At 34.9% G+C, this 12401-nt stretch overlaps 1 protein-coding gene across 7 annotated transcripts in view; it reads left to right on the top strand.

Moving 5' to 3' along the window:
- Positions 1-6379, top strand: part of ubr3 (ubiquitin protein ligase E3 component n-recognin 3) — an 89258-nt gene extending 82879 nt beyond the window's left edge. For all 7 annotated transcript variants that reach the window (XM_048192892.1, XM_048192888.1, XM_048192890.1 and 4 more), the window contains one exon: positions 2808-6379. In XM_048192892.1, coding sequence (XP_048048849.1) covers positions 2808-2925 — 118 coding nt within the window. In that variant the 3' untranslated portion in view covers positions 2926-6379. The remainder of the gene's footprint in view (positions 1-2807) is intronic.
- Positions 6380-12401: the final 6022 nt, after the last annotated feature.

Genomic DNA, 12401 nt, shown 5'->3' with positions numbered 1-12401 from the left:
AAAAAATGATTCGCGCAAACATAAACGTATTTTGGAATTTTGAGTGGCGCCTTTCCTTCGTAAATAAAATCCATCCACTGCGTTTTCAGTGGCTCTGATGTCGGAAGTAAGTGAAAACTACTATGTTCATTATTACATCCCACAACAGAACACTTATGTTTCTTAGGAGACATTACCGGCTGTCGTTGAAACAATGGAGGATGATTGACAGATCACCGAGGTCGGGGTCTATGCCAAAACCAGATTGTCAGTCAAACCACGTGGGTGGGGCTTAGCGCAATTCTACATCACAGTGAGAGCAATCTTAGAACAGGGCGTTCTGAGACAGTGCTTATGAATTATTGAGATTGTAAAAAAACCACTGGGTGGATTTTTCTCATTCTAGGGTGGTTTTGCTCACACACTGCCAACACACATTTATGGTCAAACACCATGTAAAAGTGAATTTTGCATAATAGGTGCCCTTTAAGGGACAATATATGCCCCCTGGAATTGATTTCCTGGGTCAATTTTTGTATTTGCAAGGGCGATTTTAAGAATGAACATATTTAATATATCTGTGTTGTCTTTCATGTCAAATACTTTAACCAGTTACATCAATCAGAGTACTATTGGTTAATAAAAAAAAATTTTTATCAACATCAACAAAAGCCGTCTTTACACTGCAAAGGTGGAACAGAAGTGGCATCTAACATGGCATTTGTTTATTTGTGTTTAATGCTGCTCAAAGGTGACACAAATGTACAGTACCTGTCAAACGTTTTGAAACATTTCAATTTTTTGCATGTTTTTGAAAGAAGTCCCTTCTGCCCTCCAAGACTGCATTTGTTTAATCAAAAATACAGTAAAAACAGCAATATTGCGAAATATTATTACAAACTAAAATAGCTGTTCTATTTGAATATATTTTAAAATGTAATGTATTCATGTGATGCAAAGCTGAATTATTTTTTATTGAATTTTATTATTTCATTACTCCAGTCTTCAGTGTCACATGATCCTTCAGAATTCAATCTAATATGCTGATTTGATGCTCAAGAAACATTTCTGATTATTATCATCAGTGTTTAAAACAGTTGTGCTACTTAACATTTTTTGTAAAAAAATTTTTTAAAAAAATTACTGTTTTGAATCTTGAAAAAGAACACTTAAAAGTAGGGTTAAGTTTAGGGTTGGGTTAGGGGTTAGGGGTTAAGGGTTAGGGTTTTCCAGTCTGATAAATGCAGTGTTCCTCAAGGCTCTGTCCTTGGACCATTTTTGATTATGTAATCTGTTACTTTGGAGAGGGCATTATTTATGCACATGTTAAAGGTGCCATAGAATTGAAAATTTAATTTACCTTGGCATAGTTAAATAATTAGAGTTCAGTACATGGAAATGACATACAGTGAGTCTCAAACACCATTGTTTCCCCCTTCTTATGTAAATTTGATTTGTGCAAAAGACCTCTGAAGAACAGGCGAATCTCAATATAACACCGACTGTGATGCTAAAGTTGGGATCATTAATATGTACGACCCCAGTATTTACATTTGCCAGCCCATGTTCAAGGCATTAGACAAGCCAGTATTAACGCCTGGAGCAGCACAGCTGAATCAACAGACTTTATGCAGGTAAGCAAGCAAGCAAGGACAATAGCGAAAAATGGCAGATGGTGCGATAATAACTGACATGATCGATGATTACATGATATTTTTAGTGATATTTGTAAATTGTCTTTCTAAATGTTTCGTTAGCATGTTGCTAATATACTGTTAAATGTGGTTAAAGTTATCATCGTTTCTTACTGTATTCACGGAGACAAGAGCCGTCGCTATTTTCATTTTTAAACACTTGCAGTCTGTATAATACATAAACAACTTAATTCTTTATAAATTTCTCCAACAGTGTGTAATGTTAGCCGCGGCATAGGCAACTATCAAACTCATTCAGAATCAAATAAACATCCAAATAAATACTATACTTGCATAATCGGGTATGCTGCATGACGAACACTTTGTAAAGATCCATTTTGAGGGTTATATTAGCTGTGTGAACTTTATGCAAGGTATTATAGAGTTGCGAGCTTGGGGGCGGGGAGCGCGAGAATTTAAAGGGGACACGCACTGAATCGACGCATTTTTAATTATGCCCCAAAATATGCAGTTATAAAATTGAATAATAAAAAATCTATGGGGTATTTTGAGCTGAAACTTCACAGACACATTCAGGGGACACCTTAGACTTATATTACATCTTGTGAAAAAGGGTTCTAGGGCACCATTAATTATTTGAAGAAAATTGTTGTTCACTCAATCACTGAAGCTGTCTACACCATGAACTTAATCTCTTATTTGCATTGTATCTGCTCTTTGTTGTTTATGATGAGAGAATTCACAGAGTGCAGAATTCATTCAGTGAGCATGTGCACCGAGGAAAATGAGAGTGCCTCTGATTGGCCATTAAATTCATAAGCTCAACAGAAATGTGCTGCATTAAAAATGTGTAAAAAGAAATCTGATGCAACGTGAGCAGATCTAAATGTAAAGCCTCAAATTCAACATTTTTCATTCACAGCGATAGCTGCAAATATATTTACTTTATTTGTACGGGGGCACTTATTTTGAATTTGAGGAGCATTTTTGTTTGTTTTGGTGACATTTGGTGCCCCATTGATTTCTGACCCTGCTCAAGTAGTCATTTATTTGATTTCATTGCCCTCTTATGCCTGCCTAAACATGTTTTGTATTTTGGAGTGTTTTGTATTTCTTCTAGAGCAAACGGTTTGCCTTTCCTGCTGTAACCTCTTGATCTTTCCTGTTCTGTAGTCGAGGCAAGCCTCTGTATTTATGTGAGGAGAGATACCGCGTCCTGGAGCAGCAGTGGGTCTCGCACACCTTCGACCACATCAACAAGCGCTGGGGTCCCCACTACAATGGACTTTAACATTGCAGCCCACATCCTGGAGAGGACAGGTCACATGATGTCAGCGCAAGCCTCTGTGTCGTCCTCCGATGATTTCTGTCGTGTAATATAAAGAAAACCTGCATTGAGTTGGCCACAGCCTGGGTTCATGTGAAGTTTAGTGTACAATCAAGCCTAATGACTAACAGCGTGTGCGTGCGTGTGTTTAAAAGTGATTTTTCGTGTGGATTAATAGGGGAGAATTTTGTTTTGTCCCAGCAAGCTCACAGTGAAAGCACACTGAGTTAATTTGTGTCAATCCTGTTAGACGCACAAGTGGAAAAAATGCTAATATTTGGAAAACAAAACTATTCTGACCAATGTTAAACAAATCATGTACAGATATCAGAATTAATATCAAAACCTTGAATGCTAAAGGTACCAAGACTCTCAACATATCCCCCCACCACCCCATGACCAGTGCGATGTGATGTCATGTCATGCTATTTAAGTTTAAACACATCTCATAAGACTGACTGTGGGTTGAAAAGCAGTGTATGAGACAAAATATAAACACATTAGAGCTAAAGCACGATTTGTCTCTGAGTCAAGGTGTAGTTGCAGTCATCCTCAGGTATTTTATTTTGTTTTTGTTTTGTAGTCTCAGATAAAAGATTTTAATATTTAAAAAGTGCTGCTATTCATTGTTTGAAAAAAAAAAAAAAAAAAGTAAATTATACCTTTGTAAAAAAAAAAAAAATATTTTTACAATTTTCATCTTTTTTTTTCTTCTTTTTTTCTAATGAAGGCTCTGTGTTTGATGGTGGTTGGCTGGTCTGTTGAGTTTATTATAAAAAATATTCCCCTGCAACCTTGTACAGCATTTCTTGGCACATTATATTTAATGGCTTGAGACAGAACAAGTCTTTATGGTCTGTGGCTCTTTTTCTCGCATAAAGGTTATCCTTTTCTCACTCAAGGCTGTTTGAAAAGAATAAATACAAGTAAAATCAAAAAGAAAAAAATGGTAACACTTTACTTAAAGCCTTTATATACTGTATTATGCATTATAAAAGTATTTTAATTATGCCTTGTAATGCACTTTATATACATTCTTTGTTCTCATCAATAATTGTAACCACAGTTGAAATGCATTAGAATACTTATATATTCATTGTTACACCTTTTAAAAAGTGTAAAAACACATGACAAACCAATTTCAGATGTAACAATGATTATTGGTTACATTTATTTGGTTATTATTATTTATGAAAAGATATAATGCATTATAACATACATTATGAATACTTGTATTGTACATAAAGGCTTTAAGTGTTACCAAAATATTTTTGCATTAAGAAAATAGCTTTTTTGCATCATTTTCATCACAGTCAAACACATTTCTCATTAATGCAATTCATCTTGATTCTCAATAGTGTTTTGGCTTTACTGTAAAGAGTCGTCAGATGTGCTTGAATTGTCAGGAAAATAATGCAATGAAAAAAAAAATGGTTCTAAAAAAAAAAATAAGCTTAGCTTTTAATGCAAAATATAATATTTTATTTTTGACTAAGGGTGAAACAGTGACCTGGGTATGTTTTTGGCAAGTTTCTTGAGATTCACCTCACTATAGCCTAAAAATCTGACCACAGACCGAACAAGTCAGTTGTCACTCAAGGTCTTGATCGTCTTTCCCATATTCTAATTACATGATAATGCCTAGACTGGTGTCAGATGGTCCATAGGGGGCAGTGTTTTCCATTACACTGAGCCTCATCACACAACTCCTCTGCTCATATAGATGTCCTCTTGGGCTTATGTATCTACAGGCTCAGTTGGCAACAAACCTCTGAAGTTAAGAAAGCTCTTAGTAATCATTTTCTTGACTTTGTGTTTTGTAGCAACTGGCTGCCTGAGTCTAATTTCTCCTCTAGGATTTTGCAAGTTTTCTTGTTTAAAGATATTATTGTGATATTTATTTGATGCACACCTCACTCAGATATTGAATTCCTGATCTAAAGTGTTTGAACTCGGCCAGGTTGTGTGTATCTTCTTTGTGCAAATGAATCAGACCAAATAAAAAAAAAAAAAAAAAAATGTTTTAATGTTATCAAAAAGAAAGGAAAAAAGTAATTTGGTACTTTATACAAATAGACATTTAGTGAAGGCTAGTTTTCCAGTCTGATAAATGCGGTGTTCCTCAAGGATCTGTCCTCGGACCATCTTTGATTGTGTAATGTTACTATGGAGAGGGCATTATGTATGCACATGTTAATAATTTGAAAATGCGTTAAACTGGATCACATCAAATGTAATATTACAGCCCAGTCCGGTGATGGACCTGTATAGTATGGCGCACAGTTTCTTTATTTTATGCAGCTCCTCTGTTAGCAGTTCGAGTTGTCAAAAGTACCGACTTTGGTACATTATCGGTACTGAAATTTTAAAAAGGTGATGCTTTGAGTGGATTCGTAAACACCTCTGATTGGGCCATTGTGTTCATGTGCTCATCAGATACATCTGTGATTGGCTACAACGATCAACGCTTCAAAAGCGTTGTAAATAATCAAGCCGAGTGCTTACACATGGGAGCGTTTGAAAGCAGGCATCTATCACAAACCAGTCCGCTGATAGACGCCTGCTTTCAAATTCAAACACTTCCGTGTGCTTTCAAACGCTCCCATGCGTTGATCGTTGCAGCCAATCACAGACATATATGTTGAGCGTGTGAACACAATGACCAATCAGAGGTGTTTATGAATCCGTCACATTTTTAAAATTTCAGTACCGATTGGTACCAAAGTCTGTACTTGACAACTCTAGTTTGAGCACTTCCTCTCTTCATCCTGTCCCCTTTAAAATTCAGATCAAGCTTAACATAAACAAAATATTCCCAGTTTAAACATTATAATGATTTGCCTTGTGTGACACCAAGAGCCGGTGTCACAATCCAAAAAATGTCCTTGTGAAAATTATATTTAGTGCAATTACAGGGACATGTAATATCGAGGGCATTTTACTTTCTTTATTTCTTATTGAAGACAGACAAGCACCCCCCAAAACCACACACATATTCAGACACACACACCAGGAAAAGCATGTTTGGTTTGTATTGATCAGTTTGATTGGTAGGTGTTGATTATCATTGCTGCAATCATGCCATGCTGGATGGAGGATGTTTTCAGTGCACTTGAAGGTAGCTTCTTTTTGTTATTTTGTCTTTATTTCTTGCATGCTGCTGTTTTTTCTGTTTTTCCCCCCTTTTGAGAGTTCTTTCTTTCCCCACTTTGTATAGACAGACAGTTGTGCTAAGTGTGATGGGTGGATAATGCTGGTGTGTTCTCCTGCGGTGGATGCTTGTCAGGCAGGCAGTAATACAGTACATTACTGTAGGTGCTGATTCAGACTTTATGATGTCATCTCTGAAAGGGTGACTTTTAATGACATTTAATGCAAAATGTAACATATGTGAATAAAATATACAGATGCTCTGAAATGCCTTTGTCTGTGTGTTTTTATAAAGCGTTATAATCCAGAAATCATTAAATGTGTACTATCTATATTAGAATTACTGCTCTCACCACCTGGTTATGCAAAGATTGTTTATTGTTCATTCTACGGAATTGGTTCAAAGTCAGAGTTTTGAAACGTCTTGGAAAAAATATGTAGTTAATTCCTATATTATTTTCAGAAAGTTTTGAAATATCTTTCCTCTCCCCAAATTTGTCACTACTGGAACACAATATTAAATAATTTAATAAGAAGAGTTACATTGACCTATTAAGATTTTGTTTACATCTACCTTGTAGAGATAGATAGATAGATAGATAGATAGATAGATAGATAGATAGATAGATAGATAGATAGATAGATAGATAGATAGATAGATAGATAGATAGATAGATAGATAGATAGATAGATAGATAGATAGATAGATAGATAAAAAAAAAATTTTGCTTTTTTTTTTTTCACAGGTAAATCAGTAACAGTTACCATTTTAACAATATTTCAAGTGTAATTTATGAGATTTGTTGTATTTCTAATCCAATCTTTGTAAAAGGAATAAAGTTTATCAAACTGATTTCAAATTTAAGGATTCATTAGTTTGTATATACATTGAACCAAATGCTATAATAACGTCTTAGTTGATCATTCAATATACTTTATTTTTGACAAAACATCCCATGTTTCGGTTGTGACTGCACATTTTCGGTAGTGACAGTAATGTGTTGGTATCCACCACATCACATTACACAATTTTAACTTGTATACTAAAACACTACTAAAACATACTAAAATACTAATGATTTGCATAACTGTACTAACATTTTGTTTTTTCCCCCCAAATGGTTATGTGTTCCCTTTTGTCACCATCAAAACAATGATGAAATGTTTTGGTAGTGACAAATTTTAGATGCTATTTAGAACTTAGCTCAAAGATGCTAATCAGCACATGGTTATCTAGCACAGCTATGAACGGCTGTACACAGAAAAAAAAACTAAATTTGATCAAATAACACTCAAAAAACGATGTCGCAACGAAAACTTCACCACGTTTCGGTCATGACTGTTTTGCAAGTGACAATTTTATATTTTGAGTCTAGTTCAAAGATGCTAATCAGCACATGGTTAGCTAGTACAGCTCTGAACAGTTGTACACACACAAAAACTAAATTTTATGGAATAACACCCAAAAATGTTTGCTTAAATACAGAAAAAAGATGTTTGGTAGTGACGATCCTTAAAGTTATACACAGATTTTCAGACTTTTGAACACATTTAGCTCAAAATGATGGACTCTATCTACTACGAAAGAGAGGCTATGAGAGGGAGGGACATGGGAATATTTCCTGATCAAAAATGTACAAGTGTGGTTAAAATCAGCCTCAACTAATGGACTAAAACATGCACTGTTTTGCTAGTGACATGAAAATCTAGGACACTTTTTTTACATAAAGTTTCATGATTTAAAAATAAAATAGAAAATAAATATTTTTTTAACTTATCTTTATTTTTTTTTTAAATATAAATATATTTTTAAAAACGATGCAAAAAATTGGAAAAATTATTTTAATACAATTTTCACAAATTGGAATTTTGGGGATTCGGGACATCCACCTCCCAATTGAAAGTGAGTCTATAAAGGTTACCCATAGTTCAGCTTGTCAGATTGAAGAGGCCACAAGACTACAGTCAAAATGTACTGCTTGGGGACAAATTCGGCAATCAAGGATCACTGTAAGCAGGATCAGTGTCATGACAAATCCAGTCCTCCCTCGAAATCGGGTCTTCCCAAACTGTCAGATAATGATTATTCTAAGTATATACGAATGATATTCATTTAAAATATGCATAGCTTACTATATAATGTGTACAAAAACACATGAATGCATAATACAGTTTTTTTCAATTGCTAACAAGCATTTAGCAATACTTAAAGTACTTTTTCTAAACTCTTAACACAGCAACACACAAACATCACACAGTTAGCCAAATAGTTAATTTTCTGCCCAAAACCATATTTTGTTATATAAACACAAACTCCACATTTCAAAATGCTAAAAACCTTTTTCAACACATACTAACTCTATCAAAACACAGCAAAACTGATTCAAAAACGAGTCGTTCTGTCAAAACATAGCACTAGTTTTCTATTCAACATGAACATATAGTCAATCAAAGCGCAATGACTGTCAAAATACTAACAGTTGATGGCATTATGAAAACTGCATTACTTGTCATGTTTCGGTTCAAACTGGAGAAAATATGAAATCCATTGTTTTTATAATTCAGTTTCCTTTTACTACAGTAATAGTATAATGCATGCAAGCCATTCTACATTTTTGGTTGAGTGTTGAATGTGTGCATTCTTGGCAACAGTGAGTCATTATTTTATAGAATGTGCAGTAGAAAAAGAAGAAGGAAGTAACAGAATTGCTCAGGGCAGCTACTGGTCAGATGTGTCCCCTATGCAGAACTTCAGTGTCCCCCTTGGTTGAAATCTCTTTCTGGGGTTGGGTGTGTGGTGTTGATGGTGCCCATAGATGGTGGGATGGTGTCCCCTTGGTAGTTAGTGCCCTACGCAGACCACATATTCTGCATATATGGAACAATGGTAGTGGAATCGTTGTAGTAAAAGATTTACATGAAGCTTTTACTGAAATGAAAACATGAAATTGCTGCCATTGATCAACAACAAATCCAACATACATGGCCTTTGGTTACTGTTGAAGCTTTTTTCCACCACAGAATAAAAAAAGTATAAAAGGGAATTGTGACTTTTTATCTCACAATTCTGACTTTTTCCCCTCAGAATTGTGATATATAAACAATAGGAATTGAGTTTAAAAAGTCAGAATTGTGAGATAAAAAGACATAATTACCTTTTTTATTTTCTATTCATGGCAGAAATAAGCTTTCATAGGTTCCACGTGTAAGTGAAAAAAACAGAGATGCACAGTCCAGCATTCTTCCTCCTCTCCCATACCTCTTCTTCTCCCTTGTCCTGATCCAACTTCTCCTTTCCTCCTTCATCTATTCCTCTCCCTTACCCAGATATTATTTTCTCTCTGCTCCTCTGTGTTGTTCTTCATCCACACTGAACGAATCCGATTCAAAGAGTCCTATTTTACTGTGTATGTCCATGTAATGGAAAGAAGTTCAACCCCTGACTATACTTCCAACTGAGACTGGAATCTGCTCAATATTTCAGTGATCTGCTAATTAAAAATGCTTATCAATTGTTTCAGTATTTGTTTTATATATTTTTTTCAATACTTTTGAGCTGCTGTTGTTGCAGAATTAGAGGTTTTATCCTATATTTAAAGATTGGAACATTGGGTCTTCATTTCTGACTTGCTGTGTTTAAGCATTTGCAAATAAGATGAGAAAGATCCATGATTTTGGTATGAGGTAAGCTTATATGAAAAGAAAATTTAAGCATTTAAAAAATGTGTTAATTGATTGCATTTTGTGTGAAAACGACATGAATTGTGTTAATGGTATGGCCACAACAGATGGATGTTCTGCTAAATGTGTTTAGAGTTTTGAAAATGTGACTACAGAATGGACAAATGTATGTTAGCAATTGAAAAAAACTGTAAAACCAATTGAACATAATGTCTTACACTTGATTGACTGTTAATAAATAGCCTAATAAGCTTATTAGGTGAATCATTTGAACATCATTAATTTTATTTATTTGTAACTAAATATTTGGACAATTAACACACACACACACATACAGGTGCTGGTCATACAGTATAATTAGAATGTTTATTTCTTTTAATTTTGATGATTATAACTAACAACTAAGGAAAATCCCAGATTCAGTATCTCAGAAAATTAGAATATTACTTAAGACCAATACAAAGAAAGGATTTTTAGAAATCTTGGCCAACTGAAAAGTATGAACATGAAAAGTATGAACATGTACAGCACTCAATACTTAGTTGGGGCTCCTTTTGCCTGAATTACTGCAGCAATGCGGCGTGGCATGGAGTCGATCAGTCTGTGGCACTGCTCAGGTGTTATGAGAGCCCAGGTTGCTCTGATAGTGGCCTTCAGCTCTTCTGCATTGTTGGGTCTGGCATATCGCATCTTCCTCTTCACAACACCCCATAGATTTTCTATGGGGTTAAGGTCAGGCGAGTTTGCTGGCCAATTAGGAACAGGGATACCATGGTCCTTAAACCAGGTACTGGTAGCTTTGGCACTGTGTGCAGGTGCCAAGTCCTGTTGGAAAATGAAATCTGCATCTCCATAAAGTTGGTCAGCAGCAGGAAGCATGAAGTGCTCTAAAACTTCCTGGTATATGGCTGCGTTGACCTTGGACCTTCAGAAAACACAGTGGATCAACACCAGCAGATGACATGGCACCCCAAACCATCACTGACTGTGGAAACTTTACACTGGACCTCAAGCAACGTGGATTGTGTGCCTCTCCTCTCTTCCTCCAGACTCTGGGACCCTGATTTCCAAAGGAAATGCAAAATTTACTTTCATTAGAGAACATAACTTTGGACCACTCAGCAACGGTCCAGTCCTTTTTGTCTTTAGCCGCTTCTGACGCCGTCTGTTGTTCAAGAGTAGCTTGACACAAGGAATGCGACAGCTGAAACCCATGTCTTGCGTACGTCTGTGCGTGGTGGTTCTTGAAGCACTGACTCCTGCTGCAGTCCACTCTTTGTGAATCTCACAAATGGTCGTCAGGTGCATGTGAATGGTCGTCTTTTGGACAACTGTCAAGTCAGCAGTCTTCCCCATGATTGTGTAGCCTACAGAACTAGACTGAGAGACCATTTAAAGGCCTTTGCAGGTGTTTTGAGTTAATTAGCTGATTAGAGTGTGGCACCAAGTGTCTTCAATAATGAACCTTTTCACAATATTCTAATTTTCTGAGATACTGAATTTGGGATTTTCCTTAGTTGTCAGTTATAATCATCAAAATTAAAAGAAATAAACATTTGAAATATATCAGTCTGTGTGTAATGAATGAATATACTATACAAGTTTCACTTTTTGAATGGAATTAGTGAAATAAATCAACTTTTTGATGATATTCTAATTATATGACCAGCACCTGTATGTATGTTTATATGTCAGATGTACATAAGTGCCCTCCATAAGTATTGAGACAGTCAAGACAAAATTGCTCTAGCTGTGTTTTACCAACTAAGAAGAACAGCACTTTTCACAGAGTTTCATCCCTCTGCCTAATGAATCCATTTTCCCTGTCGTTATTGGAAAGCAGGTGAAGTAGCCTACAAACACTTGTTTACCTAATAAATAATAGTTTAGCTTCAAATACAAAATACATCGCGAATACAAAAAAAAATTGTGCCGAATGAGAAAGGTAGGCTACATGAGCCCAACGTTACTTTCAGTTTTGCTTTAGTAAATTCATTATAATTTGTTTGTTTATAGCTATATTTTTTCATTCTTGTTCTGTTATAAATATAGGGTTAAATTTGAAGGATTTGTTGTGGAGTGAAGGGAACTAAAATATGTTTATAACTTATTGTGTATACTTTTAAAAGTAGCTATAAACAGATTATTATTTCTGGATAATTAGGCTACACTTAATTCTAAAATGCTTGTATTGAACCCACTTTATTTTCCTCATTTGAAATAAAAATACATTACATAAACTGTGTACAGGCTAATTTATTATTGAAATATGTATTCATTAAATTATAGGTTAGGCCTGTTTGGTCAACTAAACCTCCTGTTTGTGATTTTTAAATTATTTTTTTATTTTTTTATTCGTCATGCATTTTACGGAACTGTCAACACTGTAAACTCCAACGGCATAATCAGCTGACAAACACCATTCATATATAAAATTATGTTATTAAATTGCAGCCTATAGCCTATATACAATTATTTTATTTACCAGTTTCATGTTTGTTTTTCCCATTTATATATATATATATATATATATATATATATATATATATATATATATATTATTGTAATATCTGTTATGATTAATAAACTGCTGATCCGCAGCTTCTCTT

Source organism: Megalobrama amblycephala, linkage group LG6 (assembly GCF_018812025.1).
Source record: "Megalobrama amblycephala isolate DHTTF-2021 linkage group LG6, ASM1881202v1, whole genome shotgun sequence".
Classification (NCBI taxonomy): domain Eukaryota; kingdom Metazoa; phylum Chordata; class Actinopteri; order Cypriniformes; family Xenocyprididae; genus Megalobrama; species Megalobrama amblycephala.
This window is presented reverse-complemented; position numbering and strand designations above follow the sequence as displayed.